Below are 24,173 nucleotides of genomic sequence, written 5' to 3' on the forward strand. Positions count from 1 at the left end.
GTGTAATTAAGGATTCATACAAATATATGTTATCTGATATATAATATAATTCTGAACAGTTTTTGTCTGACCCAGACATATTTTTTACGTCACCCACACTGTTGGTATACTCCAACAGTTTTATGGTATAATCATTTATTCGAAGTATCACTAGAGTAACTTATAACCTGAATTTATTTTACTTAAGTTTCCATTGCGTCACAATGTAATTAGTTGTATAGAATGTTCACCAGTACATCCTATCAATGAAGCACTGTAATTAAAGTTAGTATTGACATCTCTGACGTACTGTTGACCATTACCTGATGACCTCATTAAGTTTGTATTCAAAGATGAACTACAAGTTATATAAACGCCCTTCCGTAGTCGAAGGCAGAGTGTTTTCATTATGCAGGATACAGCTCAATCAATACTTCGTTGACAGGCTTTAAAATGTTTGTCTTGCCGTGCACATGCATAACATGTGCTTGATACTGACAGAAGCTGCTTGCGTATAATGGTTGATATATATTAATATCGTTATGTTTATTTGTTTTAATTATTGGGTATTTTGTTTACAATAAAATAATAAACATATAATAAAAATATTCCGCAATTGAAATGAAATTATGGGAAGTTTTGAATAAGATCAGAAAATTTAAAAAATGTCTTCAATAAGGATTCTTGCATTTGAAATTGAAATGTTACACAGTGTGTTTTTTATACAAACCTAGTACAAAAGAATTCCATACTGATATTTTGTTACAATGTGTCATTGAAATAGATCGGTGCACCAAAAGGTTTTTCGAAAACAAAGTCATCCATACTATGTTGCTCAATTCGCATATACATGGATAATGATTTGCGTCACATTATTTTCATCTTAAATGCCATATCTAAACATAATGTATGTGAATATGCCCAAAAAAATGATTTTAAATATCAATAACCTATTACCATTCATGAACTGAGATGCATAGAGGTGGTCGTGAGATCATTTAAGCCTATACCTGTCCATATTCATCTGCAGTTTTGAAAATCTGTATTAAGAAGTAATAAAGTATAAAATAAATAGCCATATTGTTATTACAAAGTCCACTGAAGAGTTTTTCCTGTCCTTTATTAGTAATTTGGATTGTGTGTTGAGATAAAATTTGTGATTACATGTCCTTTCTACACAGCATTTACCTTATAAATGCAATATAAACATATACTATTTCTATTATTAGCCAAACAAGGGTCGCTGTGCAATTTGACAGCCTATTTTAAAATATGCAATTTGTAGTTTAAATATTTTCAATTACAGAATAATAGTAATTTGCCAAACATCAGGAGAAACCCAGACACAACTCTTAAACTTTGGCAATATTTCTAACACTGAATGTATTGTTTATCAAATGGAAACTTTATTACATTACAATCATTAAACAGAATATATAAAACTTTTTTTTATTTCCAGGTTCGAATCCTAATCAACCAGACAGGTGTGGAACCGGACTTGAAAACAGATTTACTAATGATTCGATTTGCGTCCCTGAATCAGATCCTTGATCCATGGGTATACATCCTCCTTCGGAGAGAGGTCGTCTGGAAGGTCATTCAGGGCATCAAGTTCCTGTTTGGCGTCAGGGAAAAAGAGCCCGACTATGAACTGACCATTCAGAAAGCCAATCTAATGAATGATGGTGAGAATCAATCATGTTGTAGATTTTGTCTGCACTGCATGTGTGATCCGCCAATGAAAAGGCCCCGCTCAGAGTCTCTGTTTTCCACCAGTGAATATGAGTTACGGAGATCTACTATTGTCCGAACTTCTCCTATGCAGAGTAAGCTAATGGAGGGATTAAGACATGACTCAAGAATAACTCGCTTTGGCTCTGAAAAGGAACTTAACCAATTACTCACAACACTTAGAAACCAAAATCAAAACCAAAGCAAACGATAATAATCTAGTCATTTAATAATTTAATGTTTGTATAGAGACCAATTTTGTTATTTGTTATTTGTATCGTGTTTATTTTGTGTTTGATCAATAAAGCTATTTTGCTGTTGTCAGTAAAAACATGGGTGCCATTTTGTAAATTGTTTCAACCTTAAAGCACTTTCCGAACAGCTTTATCGTCTTTATAATAAGGATTGTATATCTTGAAGTAGCAATGTTGAGAAATAAACTGATCGTGAGATAATATTCCAACTTTCGTTAAAAAGAGTTATCTGCCCTTTTGAAAATTTACTGTTAGTTATTTGGACTTGTTCAGTAACCTCATTGATATTTGCGAAAACCACATTATATAATATCTTTCCACTAACTAATGAAATACCAATCAAATAAAACCAAAGAGTAGATAACTCTATCTAACGAAAAAGGCCAGTAAAGAGGAGAACATTCTGAGAATAGCACAATAATGCCAGACCTAAACCAGAACATTTGGTTTGAATTATTTTGCGGAAGGCGAACTGGCATCTAAGAGTTATTTAAGGTCCTGTATTCGAGATTGTATAAATCAGTATCAATAGAAAAACCATCGACCAACAATTAGTACATTACATTGTTTAACATGGGATTCGAAGTCGTGACCCAGATGTGAGGAGGTAGTAATATGGTGCCATGGCACATCAACGATTGCTTATACAGTCGTTTTGGACGGTAATAGACATTAATAGTTCCCTTTCTGAATTATCATATAAATGTTAAATCAAAGTATCATAAATAAAATTCGAAGATGAATCAACTAGAAAAAATGGGACTCTTTACCATTATATAGAATTTCAAGACATTCCTTTTGTATCATTACATGGGCACGGCTAACATTTTACAGCACTCTTATTAGAAGCAACAAAGACACTATAATTATTGAAGAGCACTAGCGAACCTCACCATAGATATCTATTGGCGTTTTACAAAATGTCTGATATATTTGAAAACTAGGATGGGGCTGTAACCAGCACAAAGGATCATGGGATTATGTTAGTATTTAGGCGATGAAAGCGTCGGAGTGTGTAACCATAGCATGCGTTATAGAAACGTGCAGATCTAGAAATTAGTTGCAGGACACTGGGACCTAAGCGTGTGGCATGCGCAATGGGCAATCGGAAGTTGTAGCTTGCTGAGGTCTCGGTGTAAGTATAACAGCTTTATGTGGTGTGTGGAATCCCATTCACAAATAACACTGTATTAGTCCCAGTAACGACCTGGTCACCACTAACAAGTACATCTAATTCAATTTGTATGCCATTTCACTTTTTTATCTGAAATCACTGATCAATTTCACTTCCGATCTAATATTAGTGATCAATTTCACTTTTTGATCTAATACACAGGGACCGATTTCAACTTTTTGATCTGAAATCAGTGATCAGTTTCCCTTTTTTTATCTGAAGAGATCAATTCCACTGTTATGTTTTGATGGTCTTTTCAGTATTTGTATAAGTAATGAGTAATATAGAAATCTAAGCAAAGCTAAATATACCTTTGTACTCATCTCTTAAAAAGATATAAGATTAATTCTATTCAAAATAAGTAAATATTGAAAATGACCATGAGTTTATGAAGATATGATTTGTGTTCCTTTGATCATAACTGTCTCAAAAACAAATTGATTTTCAAACAGAAACATGCATGTGTTGTGATGAAATACTGAAATTTTAACTGATTTGTTATTCTTTAATACGCAATAATTGAATCATGTTTAGCCATTTTCATTTCTGAAGCATTTTCGATATGTCATCCCTTGTTTCATTTCATAAAGATGTAACGCACTCTACAGAAATAAAAGTTCACCTGTCAGATATCTTTTAAAATTAATGATGACATTCTAAAATATTGACGACATTTTGAAGCGTAAAGGAAATATAAAGCAGAAACAGTATGATAGTACGTATCTTTTCTCCTGTATGCTACAGTCTTTTAACTGAAGGGATTACATATTGTGAATTTGACATGTCTAACCTGTCTGAAACCCATCGTTAGTTAAATATTAATCAAACCCACTATTCTATGAGAAATAAACCTTTCCCTATCATTTTAGTGTGGAAATATAATCCCACTACACTTCTACATGACGAATTCTACTAAAGTCATTCCATTCCAATAGAATGGTAAGGTTTTCTTCATTGACTGCCATTACATCTATTGTATTTTGTTGTTTGTTTCAGTCCGTCGGCTGTCACACAGACCACCAGAACACATGGTGTAGAACGAGAACAGACTATAATACTACTATAGGTCTGGAACATTCCATAGGAGGCACTGCTCGCTCTACAATGTCACTGAGAAGAGAGTGTTTGCATTGTATCATATTAGTATGTTGTTGTTTTAGCAATAAAACTGTTTTGTGAACATAATCTCGATTCCATTATCATTGAAAGAGGAAAGAAATATAAAAATAAGCGTCGTGTTAGACAGTCGTGGATATCCTCGAGTAAAGGTTTCCCTGTCCTACCCACAAGGTAGGGAAATATTCTATCAATTTTACCCTCACAGGAAGTGTAGATATTATCTGTCCGATGTGGTAGAAAACTCTGTCAATCATGATATAACAAGTTTTGAATTGTTTTGGTCCATCAGAAGAAAACACAACACAACACTGATGATAGATCGTAATATTTATTTATCTATTCATTGTCACTTCTTTATTGACCAATGATATGAAGATTAAAATCATTAAAATAGAAACACGCGATTGAAGACGGTATCTAAATAAAGGCAAAATTGAATAATACAATTGAAATTTAATTTCATTAATGAACAAATGTAATAGCATTGATAAAGTTTTTAATCAACTCCTAATTATTTCAGGCGAAGTTCAGATAAACTTCATATAATGCTAATGTATACAGCAACTTATTTAGGTTCGGTTTTCATATTTAAATCGTTGCTTTCTAATTTCCCATCACGACGGTGGCTGATTTATGCCATTTCGTCTTTTCGTCTTTACGCCCCGAAAAGACGAAAATTAAATATCTTAATTCTCGTCTTTTCGTCTTTTCGCCCCGAAAAGACGAAAATTAACAAATTTAAATTTCGTCTTTTCGCGGCGAAAAGACGAAAAGACGAAAAGTCAAACACGAAAAGACGAAAGTGAAGCACGCTAATTAGCGCCTTTAATTTTCGTCTTTTCGCCTTCAAAAATCTCGTCTTTTCGTCTTTTCGCCCCGAAAAGACGAAAATTACAAACCTTTAATTTCGTCTTTTCGTCTTTTCGCCCCGAAAAGACGAAAATTAACAAACCTTAAATTTCGTCTTTTCGTCTTTTCGCCCCGAAAAGACGAAGGGCGAAAAGACGAAAATTAACAAACCTTAATTTTCGTCTTTTCGTCTTTTCGCCTTTTCGCCCCGAAAAAATACAAATTACAGATATACTTTGTCATCTATCATATACGACGGAGATTATAATGTAATTTCTAATGTACAATTATGATGAAGACCATGTCATGGATGTAGTCAAAATGTCTTTTCAAATAATACACAGTACATTGTACCTACTGATTGACTGTTATAATTAACTGTATTTGAGCAATTTCTTGGTACAAGTCCTTCCTTTAAACTCAAAGTCTTCACGAGTTGTCTTTCATAAATTATTTTGTTAACAAGTTTATCCGTGGTTCAAACGCTTTCAAATAATACCCGCCGACAACTTTTTTTCGTGTAGGGGAGGCAACTCCTGTAAGTGCTATGTTTAGCATCTTAAGTTCATTATGGTCCTTACATTAATTGCTAAAGAGGACGATTAGAACACAAAAAATAAGATATTAATGAATTTTAAAAAAATGTATCAATCACGCTAAAGGATTTGCGGAATGATGAATCTGTTAGTGGCACGTGGCATATGCCACGTGTGAGAAATCTACGTAACTGCTGTAAACAAACATGTTGACTTCTGTTTTAAAACTTCTAATCTTAGTTATTGATGAAGATACTTGTAATACTATCAATTTAATAAATCGATTGTTATCATAAACTACTTTGATGCTTCTATATTGAACAATTAAGTCAATATTAAGATAAAAAGATTTCAAAATGACTTCCACACCAGACCGGAAGGCGAAAAGACGAAAAGACGAAAATTAAGGTTTGTTAATTTTCGTCTTTTCGGGGCGAAAGACGAAAAGACGAAATGGCACAAATCAGCCACCGTACATCACCTCTTATTAGTTTGCATAATATGATAACAGCAACTTAAGCTGACTTTGACAAGATAAAACAATGAAATAACATAAACGTACAGTTAATATGTAAGGGTTGGGTCGTAATGCGTACAAAGGGAGGTAATTCATACTATAATACAATATGCAGTAATTACACAAAAATCACATTTTAGCTTGAGTGTGGCACATTAGTATGCAGTAATACGATATACACTGACCTGTAAACGTCCTGTTTCAACTTTTCATAGACAGTTATTGCAATATAATTGCAAGATGTTTTGGTAATATCCGACTACACTAAATTAACTTAGCGCCATTGAATTATGGTGAAAATGTTGTCATAAATAAATGAGGCAAACAAATATTAATGTGACAACTTTCATTAATAAAAATGCAGGTGTACAGAATTTTGAAGGATATAAAATGAACCACAATCCTCTTTATTGGTTTAAGACTATGGGATATTTTGATACATTTATAAGACAACTGGTATAGGAGTAGCCGGGATCGAACCCGCGACATTGGGATACCGCTTTATCATGTTATTCTAAAAAGCAAATCATCTCAAGTGTGAAAGGCGAACTTATCAATGTGTAAACTAGGACTGTATCAGGTCTAACATCCATAACTTTGGTTGTTAGTGGAAAATCGGAGCTGTTCATAACCTAACACGTCCTATTTAATTCGCACTAAAGGCAATAAAAGGTGTTATAATATCGTGATACAAAAATATATATTACACAAGTCCATTTTGAGGTGTATAGTGTCGATACTATTTCAAAGGGATGTAATCAAAATTAATGTTAATTCATGTTGTTTTGTTTATTTTTATTTTTTTTTTCATATTTCCGTATAGTTTATATAGTTTATCCGATAAAAGAGTTTAGCTTAAAATTATTTTATTGTCAAAACAAAAGACAAAGGATCAGGCAAAAGTTATTACAACTTATAAAAGCCTTCTCGTAACATACAATGACGAGACAAAGACAATAGACCTAGACAATATTAATAACATTAAATACAACATTTACATTTTTATAAAATCAGAATCTTTTGCTGGACTTAATAAATTTATGCACTTGTGTGAAAATACTTTGGTTTAAATGATCAACATATAGCTCGCTGCCACATAGTAAAACTTTCAAATTGTCATCAACATTCAAGTTTCTTAAGTCATCTAATAAAATAATTCTGCCATTCACAAACTTATTATATTGGAAGAAAAAATGATAAGCACTCTCACACTTATGACCACAGATACAATTTGGACTGTTGATTAGGTTGACACGAAATAAATAGAAAATCAGGCTATATCGATGTCTCAACTTTGTATGTTCAATATTTATATTTCTGTCGCCAAAATTGTAATAGGCTGGATATTTTTCATTAGCTTTACGTGAAGTTGCTAATGAAGGTGACGATCTAGTCGTTTTTTCCAAGTCATTCCACATATGAAGGGAAAAATGCAAAAAGAGGATTTAGTTAAAGAACGTCTGTAAAGACTGTAAAGAGGAATTCTATAATTACTGTTAGTTGAATTTCAATTTCCAAATATTTTATTGACAAAAGATGTTAGTGTCAATTGGATTAGACATCAGGCGTAGCCTATCTTAGTCTTCTCCTGATATTGGTGGTACAAACAAACAATTATATAAAACATATATACATGGTGAGATTTATGAAAATAAGGGGAGGTAGCTCCTAGATGAAGAACGACATAATTTTTGATCGCATTTATTGTAACTCTATAATTTAACAGTTAATTTTCATTTTTTATATAATAGCCAAATATTATGACATGATTCTAACTATACTTGATAGTATGTATATTTTGTGATATTGGTCCTATTCGCCACAACAGATACAGGCTATAATATTGTTAGTTCTTAAAGCATAGTAATTAGTATCGCTGGCTTTAGGAGGAAGCAGTGAATGGAGATAGTTTGGTGATACATTATTTTCGATTTTGTAGACTAAACTTATTTTTCTTCTTTTGCGTCTCTAAGAAAGTGTCTCAAGGCCCGTAAAGCTGAAACAGTCCCATATGAAGGTAAACCAGTAATAATTCTTATAGAATCTGATACCAAACAACCATCCCAAAGCTCACATGCATATTCTAAATTGGATAAAATAAAAGATTTGTAAAGACATAGCAGAACATGTCTTTTTAAAATGAATTTTAATTTTCTTAACATGTCATTTTTTATAGCAGAATGATATACAGATAAATTGATAAAATGATAAAAGAATAATAAGATAACATATATACTGTTTTCAAAAAGGTGTTTAATCATTTCTCTATATTTGTCCAAAATTGATTTAAAAATGAAAATGTTTCCAATGTATGTGAAAATAAAACAATATAACAAATGGCGTTGACCCAGCACCGATATTAAACTGATTTAACAATAAAACTAAAACACGAGTTTTTTTCACAAAACAGAAGTAGAAGAAGTTTAGGTAGCTTCATGTGGTCTACGTAAATCAATAAACAAATCCACAACATGATATATGTAGTAGGCAATCAATAGAACAATCAGCTGATCTCTATCTTTAACTTTAGTATATGTATATTTATACTAATGATCAAATGACATGAGTATCATGGTTATTTAACGTGATTATTTATGCAAAGAATCAATTTCACAAGCTTTGAATCTTATCATTGTATAACGTTATCTTATTTTATCACCTTCGTCTATTTTTGCATTGTATCATTTGAATATGTTTTAAGCTATAATCTTCTTTTGACAAACTCTTAAACGTCTTTGAAAAAAACAACACCGAATATGTTTTAATTACAATACAATAATAGTATTTTATCTTAATTATCTATTTAAAGTTATACCTTTTTCATTTTAATGTTTGGTTTTAAATGACCCTGACTGCCTATGTGCCATTAACAAACAAAAATTCGAACCGATTAGATTAACAAAAAACCTCTCTTTGGTTTCTACATTCTAAATAGTTTATAGGCACTACTTTTGAATTCAGGTTTTAGTTAATTATATCTTACAAGTAAATCTAGATTTTTTTCTCCTTTTATTGGGAGGGGGATGGGGTTTGCTTAAGGAAAATGTCAACAGTAGATTAGACAGCATAGGATGTACTTTCCTTCAAGTACAAAATTCCATATTCGACCTATAAATTATTCTAACAAATTATTGTTTATGATGAACTTAACTGATGTCAACAACGTGCTATGCTGCAATTAGCTGTTTTTCTAACTCCCCTATGATGTAAGAACTATCAGGCCGATTTGCTGGGCATGTCTGTAAGCACTGTGATAAAATACCTCCGAACACTCCTTCCGGTTCCGGTTCTAGTGATGGTGTCTTACCGGGTTCACAGCTTAGTTTCGCACAATACCACATTTCCCAAAGTACGAGACCGAGGCTGTAAATATCGGCCTTGAAGGAATACGCCTCTGACGTGACTACCTCTGGGGCACAGTATTGTCTCGTCCCGTAGCCTGTTTGCATATTCGCCATTTCTTCCGTGTGCCCAATGGCACAGATTTTTACCGTATCATTTGCTCCGTCATAACCATACTTCACCTGAAATATGAATTATTATGATTCACAGCTATGCATGTTATTATGAAGTTGCACATTTTTAAAGTTACATATACAGTAATTTTTATGTTTACAAATTAAGAAGAGCTTTACATAAATTATCTAACACAAACAGTTTGGTTTTGTTTTTTTTAATTTACAATAAACGATGTCACTTCATTAAAGATACTAGAAAAATTGAATTAAATCACAATTTTAAACATTATAATCGAATAGCTTCAGCATGTCATCTATTGAGTTTTGTGTTCCTAAAATTAAACCCCACATCACTACAAGCAATTAAAAGTATCATATTTTGAAAATTTATACTATCGTTAATCAATTTACATACCAAGAAATTATGAGGCTTGACATCTCGATGCACAAATCCGTTTTCATGCATGAATTGTAATCCCTTCACTGCGCCCAATGCATATTCAGTTCTCTTCCTGCCATTGTCCAGTTCCCAGATTTCTCTATCTTCGTCTTGTAGACTCAATATGACGTCATTCAGAGAGACGTCACACCTCTCCATTCCTATCGCGAGCACGTGACTGTGCTCCTGCACCAGGGACGAGGTACCCTGAAGAAGTAGAAAATGACTTTTCTTTTCCTGTTCTGCCTTTTCTTTCTCAGACAACGCTCTGAAATTATTTAACATCAAAACGTAACCAACTCTTGAATATTTCATAAAATGTAAGTCAAACTATGTCAAAAATAATAAAAGTTTACAAGACAAGTATACATATATGTAAATTTAATTATGTAAATAGCTTTTATTGAATACCACAAATAAATGAATGGCCTCATAATATCCTGGTTTAATTTTTTTACTTCAATATTTGAATAACATCTAGAATTTTTTGTATAAAGTTTTGTTCTTTAAAAAGTCCATTATACATAATTATGAAAGAATAATGCAGACTTAAAACTTATTATTCAATGAGACATAAAATAACTCAAAATTATGTGATTTACAGTAGGTACTCTGGGTTTCATTTTTTTATTTGATTTTTGACTTATATCGATGATGGATATGGATCTATAGGTGGTTTTTATTGTGATACACATGAATATTAATTAAGGAGATTTCGAAAGAGGAGGCTAACAGAGGATGGAGTGAAGATAAACAAATATGGCTACTGCGATTTCGCTACAATAGTCTGTCATTGACGGTCTATTACGACACTACGTGCTATCTCGCGTTGAACTTGTTCTATGACAAAATGACCCACCTTAACATAGTCATTTCTCGGTATATGTCAGTATGCTGTGGTAAACCGCCAGAGGTGGGACTCTTCCCTTTACGATAACGTACATACCAGTCTTTGGAAGCTTCTTCAAAGCTGCCACGGTATTCGTGCATAAGCACGTCTTCCACGTATATCTTATAGAGTTTCTTTACGCTGTGATCTGCAATATCAGACACTTGCCTGTATTTACTGGTGTTTGCTGTTTGATTCATTGAATGAGTATTTTTTATACTGAGTCTCATTTCACTTTGCGATTTTAATGACTGTATCATTTGTTGCCTCTCGATATCTGCTTGCTTTTCACACCAGTCCGCTAAGTAGTCAATAACAGCGTTGATATCCATTTCCCTATGCCGAATAAACTGCACTTCCTCTTCTATAGTTCTGATTGGCTTTTGCACTAAAGCCAAGTGTGTCATCACCAGTCTACCCACGGCAACCGTGATTTCGTTTCTGACAACGACATTTTCCAGTGAAGCATTATCATCTTTGGCATGTTCAACAAGTTTTAGCTGTTTTTTTATTCCACATCTCAGTCCATCAACTAGACTGTCTTTAGTTGATTCGTAATCCCTTCTCAGATTGTGACACAAACGTGTTTCTAATGCTGCCAATAACGTTCTATACACGTCAGTATCCTCCAGGCGGTTCTGTATAGCTGTCTTTAACAGCACTCGGAGTCCCGCTTTCCTCACCTTGGCTGCTTCAAGCAGATTTCTATAAAACTGTGATTTACCATTCAATAGCCTTTCTATTTCTTTTTGAAGACATTTATAGTCGTGATCTGCATGCTCTTTTATTCCTTCTAAACATTTGTCAAATGACAACCAGTTGTATCCTGTTCCAAAGTAGGCTGCGATACCTTCCAGTAGTTTTGTGAGCCAGCTGTAATCAAAATAACCATGGTGATATAATACCGAAAAAATTACGTATACCATATTTTTATTTCGCAAAATTCCTGTATATAGCGTTGCATACTTACTAGCAATGTTCCTCTAAGTTTCGACGGTTGGTAAGTTCAATGAAGTTGCAGATCGTATCTTTAAAGCCTCCTAGGTGTCCTTTTCCCTTCAACATCTGAATTTTGCGAGAACAATATATATTGAGTATTTCATTTCTTTCTGTGTGAGTATTACTATTATTTGTGTAAATTCTACATCATTTTCATTTTTAGATATTCATGCGAAAATCTATTCATTTGACATTTAAAGAGAATACTATTTTGTAGACAAGAAAAGTTCATGTAAACACATGATACATGTAAGAACTAAAGGATTCATTTAAGTTCTTGAAATGATACCTGATATCATCACCTAACATTTTTCATCGATTCCATCACTTACTTTTCTGCAGGACACCATATGCAGCTGACTGGCTATCACAACAGGCCAAATTGTTTGGATTATTTTTAGAATTTCAGTTTCCCTCGGCACTTTGCTTGGATCCGCGTCCAACAGATCCATACGGTTCAGCAGAAATAGCACTGACGTCGGATTGAAGATTCCACCATGTTTACAGATATTGTCCTGAATGTCTCTCAGCAAATCAGTCAACTAAATATTGAGTAAATCAGCATACAATTGTTTTCATACATTCTTTAAAGACCGCTGACGAATTGCATTTTTCTCCATCAAAACCAGGAGCAGACGATTTAGTATTTTCTTCAATAACAAAACTTATTTACTTTACACTATTACCATCAATGAAAAGGTTGTACTTCTTATTTTAGAAACATTCCATAACATTTTGCTATATTTTAAATACGGTACAGATTGCGCATCAACTAAAAGTTAATTTTAAAGTTAATCTATATATTTTAGTGCTTAATAGACAGAGAAGTTACACAACGATTGGTTGATGGATATGGAATTTATTCCACAAGAGTAAGATACGATAACGTTATTTGCCGACATATGCAAATAAGGTGCAGTCATATCATCATAGGCAAACAGGCAAACAGGCACTTCTTAATATTAAAAAAAACTTAATTACATAATGTATGTATAAATAACAAATCATTTTAATTATGAACAACAACTATTCTATGCATTCCTACTTACTGAACTTTTTATTTAACTTTCTATATGTACTTAAGCAATAAACTCATCGTTGTCGAACTACATTCGGACATGTTTACTGCAAAGTGACATATACTTCCCGCCAAATAATCATCAAACCACCGTAACCAAGTTTAAGTCCGGCCTAGGTTCGGGACAAATTTTAAAATCTTGACCAATCTAAAGACCGGAAGGTGCTATTCCACTAGTGGAATAACAATAAATTTATCAAACACCCTGCACATTTATACAATAGTCTGAGAGTGGAATAACACGACGTATTGTGGTAGAAATACATTTACATGAATACACACTAATTGTTATTCAAATGATGAGTATCGTCTATGCTCTGTTGGTGGTGGAGCTCGTTAACTTATAGTGTATTTGGAGAAGTTGTTTTTTGTGTTTATTTGTTTCGAAGTAAAAATACATTTAGTAATTGTTACATGTCCATACTAGGTTAACTTGTGTAATGTCGTATTAACTTCATGGATAATCTAAGACAGTGTTTAGAAGGTAGAGGAAAGGTTGAGTACCCGGCTAAGAACACATTGTCCTAAGATCAGCATATGGTAACTGATCCATGTGGTTTTGATCTCAAACAGATGAAGGGCTAGTGCTAGAATACCGGAACGCCTTAACCATTCCGCAAGTATGACCCCAATATAAAACAGAAGATTTCATTTTTGAATTACATTCGATAAGGTTATATTGAGAATTACTACTTCTTTGTTTCAGAGCATTGTAGATACATTTATTATGAAATAAGAATGGTTTTCTAATAAAAAAAGTCATATATGTCGTAATTTTCATACTAACAAACAAGAAGAGCTTTTAACATGTTCTTCACTATCAAAAGTTCCAACATTTTTGAGAATCACAATACTTTACTTTCACTGCATACATTTTAGTTTTACAAATTCAAATATGAGCTTGAAATAACTTTTGGCAGTACTGCCAAACATCCTGATAGTCACGTCTATGATGCAGTATAACAAACTGCACACAGTTAAACCAAGAAGCCAAGTTGTGACATACCATTTCATTTCACATTTTTATGGTGATATTAGTACACGTGTCATTATAAAGAGACCTCTTCACGTGTGTTTTCATCTAAACATAGGTAAAGCTTGAAAACAAGAACTACTGTTTTGCATAAATTCTGGATTGTTGTAAATGCTTATAAAGCATCCTATATGCTTGCCCAGCATTTGAATGCTTTTCACAGCTTAATTCATCAGAAACTATGATTTGCAATAAATATCTGACGAAAACAAATAGGATGTAAAAAATTTCGCCCAGTTATATGGCACATAATATATAACTTAATTTTCTCGTAAATATTAGCTACCTACCGTATGTTTTATTTCAGTCGAGCAATCGATAACTATAATAAAATTGCGGTATTCAGGAATACACTCCAAGACTTGCGCAGTTCCATGGTCTAAGAGTCCAGGGAGATCCATGAAAACAACTGGAACAACCTTATAATGAAGAGAAACGCTTAGATAAGTTATCAAATGTTTGCAAAAAATATACATTTTTGCAATTTTATTTTATATCTTAACCAGTTTTGATTGGCTGCCGGTCCACTTTTATAAACATGACAATGATACTTAGAGATTTAAGTTTCTGTTTTAATACGAGCACGTTGGGTACTTACACGTTCTGATGTTGTTAGGTCCTCATCTGGATCCGGATTCTGAAATACATATTTAGTGTGCATTTAAATTGGCATATGTCGGAAACAAACCAGTTCAAATGGAAGTTGGAGTAGTTGATAATATGCCCACTGTGTAACAGGTGTTCCCCATTAGATAATATCCTTGTCTCTGTCGGAGAAGTAAAACAACATTTGTCTAGATCTACTCAAATCGTTCTTTCAATCGTGTGTGTAACTTATTAGGTGCGTAAACCTATCTGAAAAAATAATTAATCAATTGTTTTCTATGATCAGCGATAAAAGATCATTTTCCTAAGTTTTATATAGAATGCTAAAAGAAGTGGAAGACTCGTAACTTAGCGAATTGAAACATGTTTTCCATAATAAATCAAATCTAATAATTTTCGATACTGATATTGAAACGAATAGTGGCTTTGTAACTATGAGATATATATCTAGTAAGGGTATAAGAATACGTACCGTTCCGACACGCTGCTTTTCGAAGGTATTCTCTGGATCCTGTGTAAAAGATCATACAAATATTTGAACAATTTGTATTCCGTATACAACAGAAAAATTAGTAAAACATATAAAAAAGTTTTAGTTTTAACATTAATTAACGATATCAATTAAATTCCATTTCTAACAAACACGTGCCGCATGACGTAAGCTAGCATAAAACAATAGAATTCATGTTAGAAACCTATAAGTCATGTAACAAATACCACCATAATTAATATCTTATATCAATAGTTTATGTTAATTTAATTATTTACTTGAAATTCTTCATAATGACATCTATTTACTCATTCACTTATGATCTAAAAAGTATACAAATGAGATACATTGTAAGTTCTGTAAAACAGTCTCTAGACCAAAATTTATACTTACGTTAACCCAGCTTTGCTCAGCCTAAAAGTTATCAATACACATTACTGTAAATAATCATTCATAAAGTTTCCGCTATCATTTCTTACCGATATTTTGATCACTTTTAAAACAAGAATATACTGTGCCGTCTATGTATTTCATTTTTCGTCTGTAATGCTTATAGAAAAACGATTTTTTTTCAGCAACTCATGAAGCTAGAATCATTGTGAATTTCGAATTACAATAGCCGTTTCCCAAAAATATGACGTTTTGCTCACAAATACGTGACACGGAGCAGAAAACCCGTTGATATTCAAATGATAAAAATATATTTATATATGACAGTGGTGGGAAGACGCCAAGCAACATGTTTTAGTACTATCGATAAGATGCCAAGTCCCAACCAAGGGAATTAAATTTTTAAGTCTGTATAAAAAAAACTATACTGCAAAAACGCATTAAACGGGAATACTTACATCTATTAAAAAGGAAATGAAATGCATTGGTGTATGTTGGAACTCTAGATAAAGATAGACTTACCCGTAGAATGCGGAAAGGCCAGAATATTTTAATAATATGGACTGGTTTACTATTTTGCTCTCCTTGCTTTATCGCTTCTCCGAGAACCTTCCAACACTTATCGGAGGCATTGGAAGACAGTTCAATATTTTTACATTCGTCCTTTCCGAAATGAATTTGGGCTGACATCTTATTGCTATTGTGGATTTCACATGGCACTGATGTGGTTCTTGTTGAGTAGGATGGAAGATAGCGACCCCCCATCAATACGTTTAAAACGCTAGTTTTTCCAGCATCAACATCTCCTAGATCAATACAAACACACGGATTGTAGCATATTTCATTTACTACACGTCTTGATACAAAAATAAGAACGAGGATGCTCATTCTCGGGTGATAATGCAGGAAAAATATTATCAAATTCAAAGTATTGCTGAATTTGGATATTTTTAAAGATCATTTTCAAATGCATTAGTGACAATAATACTTTCAATTGTCATAAATTGACTCAATAACATTTTTAAAAGAAAAACAAATTCAATGAAACAATCTTTTTCCAACTTGAAGATTCAGAGAAACAAATAAGTGAGACCAAAATATGATATACATTAATAGTACACGGAAATCCTCTAACTCAGATACTTTATAGACGATGGACATCCTCAATAACTTTACGAACCAGATAATATTGGAAATTTTCATCTTATGACAAATACATAGGTAATGGAGACTTTCATCCGCCTTCAAAAAGTTGGTTTTTATTGGAAAAACTAGCTCCTAACGGAAAATTGGAACTTCCGTTTGACATAAAATGTATTAAGAAAACGGTAAAAATTACAATTCATTAATAGACAATAGAATTCAGACAATTTAATACGTCAAAATGGGAGGCCCGTTGTTTTCATCTAGTTATACCCTATTGCTTAAGTATGGTGATATTACCTGCTAGCAGAATTTTAGTATTATAATATTACCTGTTAGCAGAATTTTAGTATGATGATATTACCTGCTAGCAGAACTTTAGTATGATGATATTACCTGCTAGCAGATCTTTAGTATGATGATATTACCTGCCAGCAGAATTTCAGTATGATGGTATTACCTGTTAGCAGAATTTTAGTATTATAATATTACCTGCCAGCAGAATTTCAGTATGATGGTATTACCTGTTAGCAGAATTTTAGTATTATAATATTACCTGCTAGCAGAATTTTAGTATTATAATATTACCTGCCAGCAGAATTTCAGTATGATGGTATTACCTGCCAGCAGAATTTTAGTATTATAATATTACCTGCCAGCAGAATTTTAGTATTATAATATTACCTGCTAGCAGAATTTTAGTATTATAATATTACCTGCTAGCAGAATTTTAGTATTATAATATTACCTGCCAGCAGAATTTTAGTATATAATATTACCTGCCAGCAGAATTTTAGTATATAATATTACCTGCAGGCAGAATTTTGGCAGAATTTAGTATTATTATTACCTGTCAGCAGAATTCAGTATGATGTATTACCTGCAGCAGAATTTCAGTATATTATTACCTGCTAGCAGAATTTCAGTATATTATTACCTGCAGCAAGTTTAAATATTACCTGCAGCAGAATTTAGTATTATAATATTACCTGCTAGCAGAATTTTAGTATATATTACCTGCAGCAGAATTTTAGTATATTATTACCTGAGCAGAATTTTAGTATTATAATATTACCTGCAGCAGAATTTTAGTATTATAATATTACCTGCTAGCAGAATTACCTTAGCAGAATTTAGTATTATAATATTACCTGCCGTTTAGTATATTATACCTGCAGCAGAATTTAGTATTATATATTACCTGCAGCAGAATTTTATAGTATTATAATATTACCTGCAGCAGAATTTAGTATATAATATTACCTGCAGCAGAATTTAGTATTATAATATTACCTGCTAGCAGAATTTTAGTATTATAATATTACCTGCTAGCAGAATTTTAGTATATATATTACCTGTAGCAGAATTTAGTATTATAATATTACCTGCAGCAGAATTTTAGTATATAATATTACCTGCAGCAGAATTTTAGTATTATAATATTACCTGCAGCAGAATTTTAGTATTATAATATTACCTGCCAGCAGAATTTTAGTATATAATATTACCTGTAGCAGAATTTTAGTATTATAATATTACCTGCTAGCAGAATTTTAGTATTATATATATTACCTGCTAGCAGAATTTAGTATTATAATATTACCTGCTAGCAGAATTTAAGTATTATATATTACCTGCTAGCAGAATTTTAGTATTATAATATTACCTGCTAGCAGAATTTTAGTATTATAATATTACCTGTTAGCAGAATTTTAGTATTATAATATTACCTGTTAGCAGAATTTTAGTATTATAATATTACCTGTTAGCAGAATTTTAGTATTATAATATTACCTGTTAGCAGAATTTTAGTATTATAATATTACCTGTTAGCAGAATTTTAGTATTATAATATAATATTACCTGCTAGCAGAATTTTAGTATTATAATATTACCTGCTAGCAGAATTTTAGTTTATGATTACCTGAGCAGAATTTAGTTATAAGAATATATACCTGCAGCAGAATTTTTAGTATTATAATATTACCTGCAGCAGAATTTTAGTATGATAATATTACCTGTTAGCAGAATTTTAGTTTATATATTACCTGTTAGCAGAATTTTAGTATATTATTACTGCAGATTTAGTAAATTCTTAGAGTATTAGTATAATATTACCTGTTAGCAGAATTTTAGTATTATAATATTACCTGCTAGCAGAATTTTAGTATTAAATATTACCTGCAGCAATTTAGTATATATTACTGCAGCAGAATTTTAGTATATAATATTACCTGCTAGCAGAATTTTAGTATTATAATATTACCTGCAGCAGAATTTTAGTATTATAATATTACCTGTTAGCAGAATTTTAGTATTATAATATTACCTGTTAGCAGAATTTTAGTATTATAATATTACCTGTTAGCAGAATTTTAGTATTATAATATTACCTGTTAGCAGAATTTTAGTATTATAAATTACCTGTTAGCAGAATTTTAGTATTATAATATTACCTGTTAGCAGAATTTTAGTATTATAATATTACCTGCCAGCAGAATTTTAGTATTATAATATTACCTGCCAGCAGAATTTTAGTATTATAATATTACCTGCTAGCAGAATTTTAGTATTATAATATTACCTGCTAGCAGAATTTTAGTATTTATATTACCTGCAGCAGAATTTTAGTATTATAATATTACCTGTAGCAGGAATTTTAGTATTATAATATTACCTGTTAGCAGAATTTTATAATATATTACCTGTAGCAGAATTTTAGTATTATAATATTACCTGCCAGCAGAATTTTAGTATTATAATATTACCTGCTAGCAGAATTTTAGTATTATAATATTACCTGCTAGCAGAATTTTAGTATTATAATATTACCTGCTAGCAGAATTTTCAGTTCTCTTGGTTCCCCTGGAGACACAAGTGATCCCTCTTCTCCTGAGCTCGCCTGACTACTAGAACTTTCAGACAAACTTCTATCGATGCTCTTCGGGTCAGTTGTCTTGAGTAACTCGTCCGACGGCCTTAAATCATTCATCCTCGTTTCCAGCATTTCTACGATAGTATTCATACTGCTGTCACTCACTTTGTTTTTCAACATGCTCAACGTTATGACGTTGAAAATATCTTTATTTTCTTCACATGTGAACATTCGCCATGTTTTAGTGTACAGCTTATAACATTCCCCATACCAGCGTTCCAGGGTCCGGAATTGTTGAAAAATACTTGACATCTGAAATTGATTATGATATTGGCAGACTTATATTACCAATGTAACAAATATCAGTCACATTTGCAAGACAAGACAAACAACATGAAACAATAGTATATGAATATCAAAATAAAATACATGGTAATAGAAAATAATATTAGGCACAATATACATGTCATTATCGGTAAAATACGATGTTTTCACTGTGCTTGCTATAACTATCTCTGTTTTGCAAATACACAAATGTGTATGTGCACAGTAACCAGAAGAGGGGAAGTCATTGGAATAAAGATTCGGAAAAGTAAAAAAAAAGCCCCAATAACATTCCCTTACATTTTATAATTGAGGCACCTAAAATCTGCTATAACTCTCAATACAAATTGTTTTGAGCTAAAGATAAAACTTCGTTGATGTAGTCATGAATATGTTTGAAAATAAATAATAGTTTTCCTAATACATTGCGAGCACAGTTGTAGTATTTGCTTCATAAAATATCGTTTCAAATCTTAATATGGTAGTTGTAAGGAGAAAGAAAAATAAACTAACAGAAAAATCAAAATGCACGAGAAAATCTGAAAAAAATGAGAATAAAAATGAGAAACCAGCATAGAAAAATCCTTCAAATATTAATTTTGATATATATATATATATTTGATTATTACGTATCAATACGTATCCATATTGACGAAATTAAAATAATCAAAAGATACTTGGTAAATTCGTGTTAACATTGTCATGATGATTGATAATAGTGTGACTGTTATCTTTGCTGAACTGTACCAGGAAGTATTGTGTATTTATTGTGATAAAAGTTAATAGTAGGTCGTGTACTTTGTCCTTTCGATTCAATTCTAGTGTGTATCTGAATAGACGTTCTCCTCATTCCTTATGGGGCATTGTATTTTAGGATTAATTAGGCAGTATTAATTATCTAAGTTATTGAGATACTGCAAAAACATCATGGCGACCCTTAATTAATCATCACTTGCTCTAAATTACATTTATTCTACTGATGCTCTTCTCGATACGTATGACTATACGCTTACAAACACACTCCTCTCTGGAGACTATGATATATCTATATGAAATTTTATTTGCTGCTGAATCAGTATCATCTTCAGAGCCATGCAATACAACTTTGTCAAAGACGTCATGTATAAGATTTACAACAAAGTCAGGATTGAAATTTGGAGCCAACTCTTTACAAGTGTTTTAAATCAATTTGTTACACGAGTTTTTAAATTTTGATAAAAAGGGAGATTCTGCACAAATATCCAAAAATTAGTTTGGTGTGAATTTGCAAGAAAACCTATACGTGTTTGAGGACACTGAAGCCGATTCTTAACCTCCAAGATATTTCCCTTCAAGACCTTTGTATTATATCGGATATGATATCAGGTGTAGTTAAATGAGATATGTCTGGCTATTATATCGCATATGTAATCGGGTGAAGTTAAACGAGGTATGACTGGCTATTATATCGGATATGAAATCGTGTGTAGTTACATACACTGTGTATATCGGATATGAAATCGTGTGTAGTTAAAGGAGGTATGTCTGGTTATTATATCGGATATGAAATCTGATGAAGTTGAACGAGGTATGTCTGGGTATTATATCGGATATGAAATCTGATGAAGTTGAACGAGGTATGTCTGGCTATTGTATCGGATATGAAATCTGATGAAGTTGAACGAGGTATGTCTGGGTATTATAAACGTGGTATGTCTGGCTATTATATCAGATATGAAATCTTGTGTAGTTACATGTACACGAGGTTTGTCTGGCTATTACACTATGTATATCGGATATGAAATCGTGTGTAGTTAAAGGAGGTATGTCTGGCTATTATATCGGATATGAAATCGTGTGTAATTAAACGAGATATGTCTGGTTATTATATCGGACATGAAATCTGATGTAGTTGAACGAGATATGTCTGGTTATTATATCGGAAATGAAATCTGATTTAATTGAATGAGATATGTCTGGTTATTATATCGGACATGAAGTCGGGTGTCATTAAACGAGATATGTCTGGCTATTATATCGCATATGTAATCGGGTGAAGTTAAACGAGGTATGACTGGCTATTATATCGGATATGAAATCGTGTTACATGTTAGTTACATGTACACGAGTTTTGTCTGGCTATTACACTATGTATATCGGATATGAAATCTGATGTAGTTGACCGAGAGAAAAATGAACATGGCGGTGACGGTTAAAGTAAGTGAGCTACACGATGTTTAAATGGAGTTTCTACAAAGTACGGGTCATGACACCTCCAAAGGAGATTGTGGATGAACACAGTTATGGGTACTGTTTACCACCACAAGCGTAGATTTTGTGATTTTGGCTTGGTTTTTGAGGTACCCATTAGAGCCGAGACGACATTTCGACCGGACAGGGAAATGTCTACCTAGCATATTTTTCGTAAATTTCCCGATTCATCAAGCCATAACTTCGTCAATACTTGGCCAATTTTGTTCCTCAAGCACTAGGGGCCGCGGTGGCCGAGTGGTTAAGATGTCCCGACATATTACCACAAGCCCTCCACCTCTGGGAAGCGGGTTCAAATCCCATGTGGGGCAGTTGCCAGGTACGACCGCGAGTCGGTGGTTTTTCTCCGGGTACTCCGGCTTTCCTCCACCAATAAACCTGGCACGTCCTTACACGACCCTGGCTGTTAATAGGACGTAAAAATACTTGGCCAATTTTGTTCCTCAAGCACTCAATGGAAAGATAAATTATTTCTCTTTAAGGTAAGATATCCGTCAATGTCGTATAGAACCCATTTATTAAAATAATCACGGTTTTAAAAAAATAGGTCCGTTTTTCTCGACCGCCGAGTTCATACCCTTGATACTATAATATATATATGTATACTATTGGTTAATTTTTTTCGTGCCAGGTCCCTGTGGCCGACACAGCATAATTGATGTTCACTCATGTAAACAAATGTCTAATTAACACAAAAATAATATAAAATAAGTTAGGTTTTTTCACTTTTGGTGGATGCGTTATCAGTACTTCTTTCCATATAGGGCATAGTGTCATGGAACTTTCTCGGAATTATTTTACGCATTATTATATTGAAGTAAAATAAGAGGCTCAAACATTTCAATGACAGTATTGGTGTAAAGTAAGTATTTTTGTAACTGTAAAAATACTGATTTGCCTGCTCCTGTTTTTGATAAAGATTTATACCATTCGTCAGTGGTGTAGTATCTTTAACTTAGAGCTTCTCATAGATAGAAAAAAAAGTCGAAAACTCTCACCGGAGCCGCTATTTTGAAATAAGGTGAGTCTGTACTGAAAATCTTGAAGTTCTTATTTTTTTTACCTGCTCATTATCTCTGGTAGTATTTTGAAACTAAATGTCGATCTGATTTTTTTTTAATTTCTATTATTGTTACCTAGGGATAATTACCTGTCAGAAAACATCGTTTACGTTTGGAATTTTATAACTAACCAATCAATCAGTGATCGGGACAAAATCCACACTGGAGCCATTTCCATTTTTTTTTTCATTTAGCTGTCTGTTCCCTATATATCTTACAGATCTTGTGTTGATCATTACAAACGTAAAGGTATGGTTATAATATTGGTTGCTGTGAAGAATAGCTAATACACTATATTACATGTTAGTGTATACCTTCTTATAACGACTATCAACATAATAAAACAAATTTAAAACAAATACCTTGACACTGAATAAACAAAACGCGATATAAACAAATCATTGATTTGTACTGAATAAAATTAAACTTAGAATCGCAAAGGTGTAAAGATGTTAAAACAAAATGTAACAATTCTATTTAGAAAAACTGTAAGGGAACCGAATTCTGCATATCACGGAATTATCCGGGGGTGTTATATTGAGTAATATTACGTAAAACATCTTTATAAGCGTTGCGTCATTTTCATAGAAACAAAATAACAACAGACTAGTACCTACTCCTAAGAGCAGACAACTCTGTAATATACAAATCAATAATAAATCAAAGTGTCAAAACATTTGACAACATATTGAAGTGATTATAATTATTACTTACCTTTGGTCTATTTGATGATGTCACAAAACTTTTCACATACAAGTAATATATTAATTAAACAGCCACCCAGATGGAGATGGAGAACAGACCACCATGGTTTTTCCAGTGAGATAGGTTCTATCATATCTTCAATATCAAATGGAATAGTACTCGGCCGTCTAAATATCAGATAACGTACAGTTTATTTATAAATTAGGGAGAGATACGTATATAATGATAGAGGGAAAAGTTGATATGCCATGACTGATTATTGTTTAACTGATTT

The 24,173-nt window shown here is 32.5% G+C and overlaps 2 protein-coding genes across 9 annotated transcripts in view; one reads left to right on the forward strand and one right to left on the reverse strand.

The window, feature by feature from the left end:
- The window catches only part of LOC138325804 (prostaglandin E2 receptor EP4 subtype-like), a 91,181-nt gene extending 86,858 nt beyond the window's left edge, over positions 1-4,323 (forward strand). For 6 of the 7 annotated variants that reach the window (XM_069271721.1, XM_069271720.1, XM_069271717.1 and 3 more), the window contains exon 3: positions 1,439-4,121. In XM_069271721.1, the coding sequence (XP_069127822.1) occupies positions 1,439-1,924 (486 nt within the window). In that variant the 3' untranslated portion in view covers positions 1,925-4,121. The other variant, XM_069271724.1, reaches the window with a different exon arrangement.
- A 249-nt stretch (positions 4,324-4,572) lies between these two features.
- Positions 4,573-24,109, reverse strand: LOC138325806 (uncharacterized). Of its 2 annotated transcripts, XR_011208825.1 has the most exons (11): positions 23,909-24,109; positions 19,517-19,871; positions 15,134-16,347; positions 14,654-14,692; positions 14,346-14,474; positions 12,277-12,486; positions 11,916-12,010; positions 10,916-11,818; positions 10,033-10,324; positions 5,278-9,683; positions 4,573-5,209 (listed from the first exon to the last, which is right to left on the reverse strand). XR_011208825.1 is itself a non-coding variant. In XM_069271725.1 (10 exons), the coding sequence occupies exons 5-10, from the start codon at positions 14,454-14,456 to the stop codon at positions 9,327-9,329; spliced, it is 1,968 nt and encodes a 655-aa protein (XP_069127826.1). In that variant the 5' UTR covers positions 14,457-14,474; positions 14,654-14,692; positions 15,134-16,347; positions 19,517-19,871; positions 23,909-24,109; the 3' UTR covers positions 4,573-9,326. The 2 variants fall into 2 exon arrangements, 1 of the variants encoding a protein (XP_069127826.1); XM_069271725.1 differs by having other exon boundaries at positions 4,573-9,683.
- Positions 24,110-24,173: the final 64 nt, after the last annotated feature.

The sequence above is a fragment of the Argopecten irradians genome, chromosome 6 (assembly GCF_041381155.1).
Source record: "Argopecten irradians isolate NY chromosome 6, Ai_NY, whole genome shotgun sequence".
Lineage (NCBI taxonomy): Eukaryota > Metazoa > Mollusca > Bivalvia > Pectinida > Pectinidae > Argopecten > Argopecten irradians.

What these genes read in the sequence shown, in the direction of transcription:
- LOC138325806 (XM_069271725.1), bottom strand. Translation starts at nt 14,456, where the DNA reads ATGGATCTCCCTGGACTCTTAGACCATGGAACTGCGCAAGTCTTGGAG. An exon ending in CGACTGAAATAAAACATACG is followed by an intron (nt 12,487 to 14,345) that starts GTAGGTAGCTAA and finishes CTCAATATTTAG; the next exon opens with TTGACTGATTTGCTGAGAGA. An exon ending in TCAAGCCTCATAATTTCTTG is followed by an intron (nt 9,684 to 10,032) that starts GTATGTAAATTG and finishes TTCATATTTCAG; the next exon opens with GTGAAGTATGGTTATGACGG.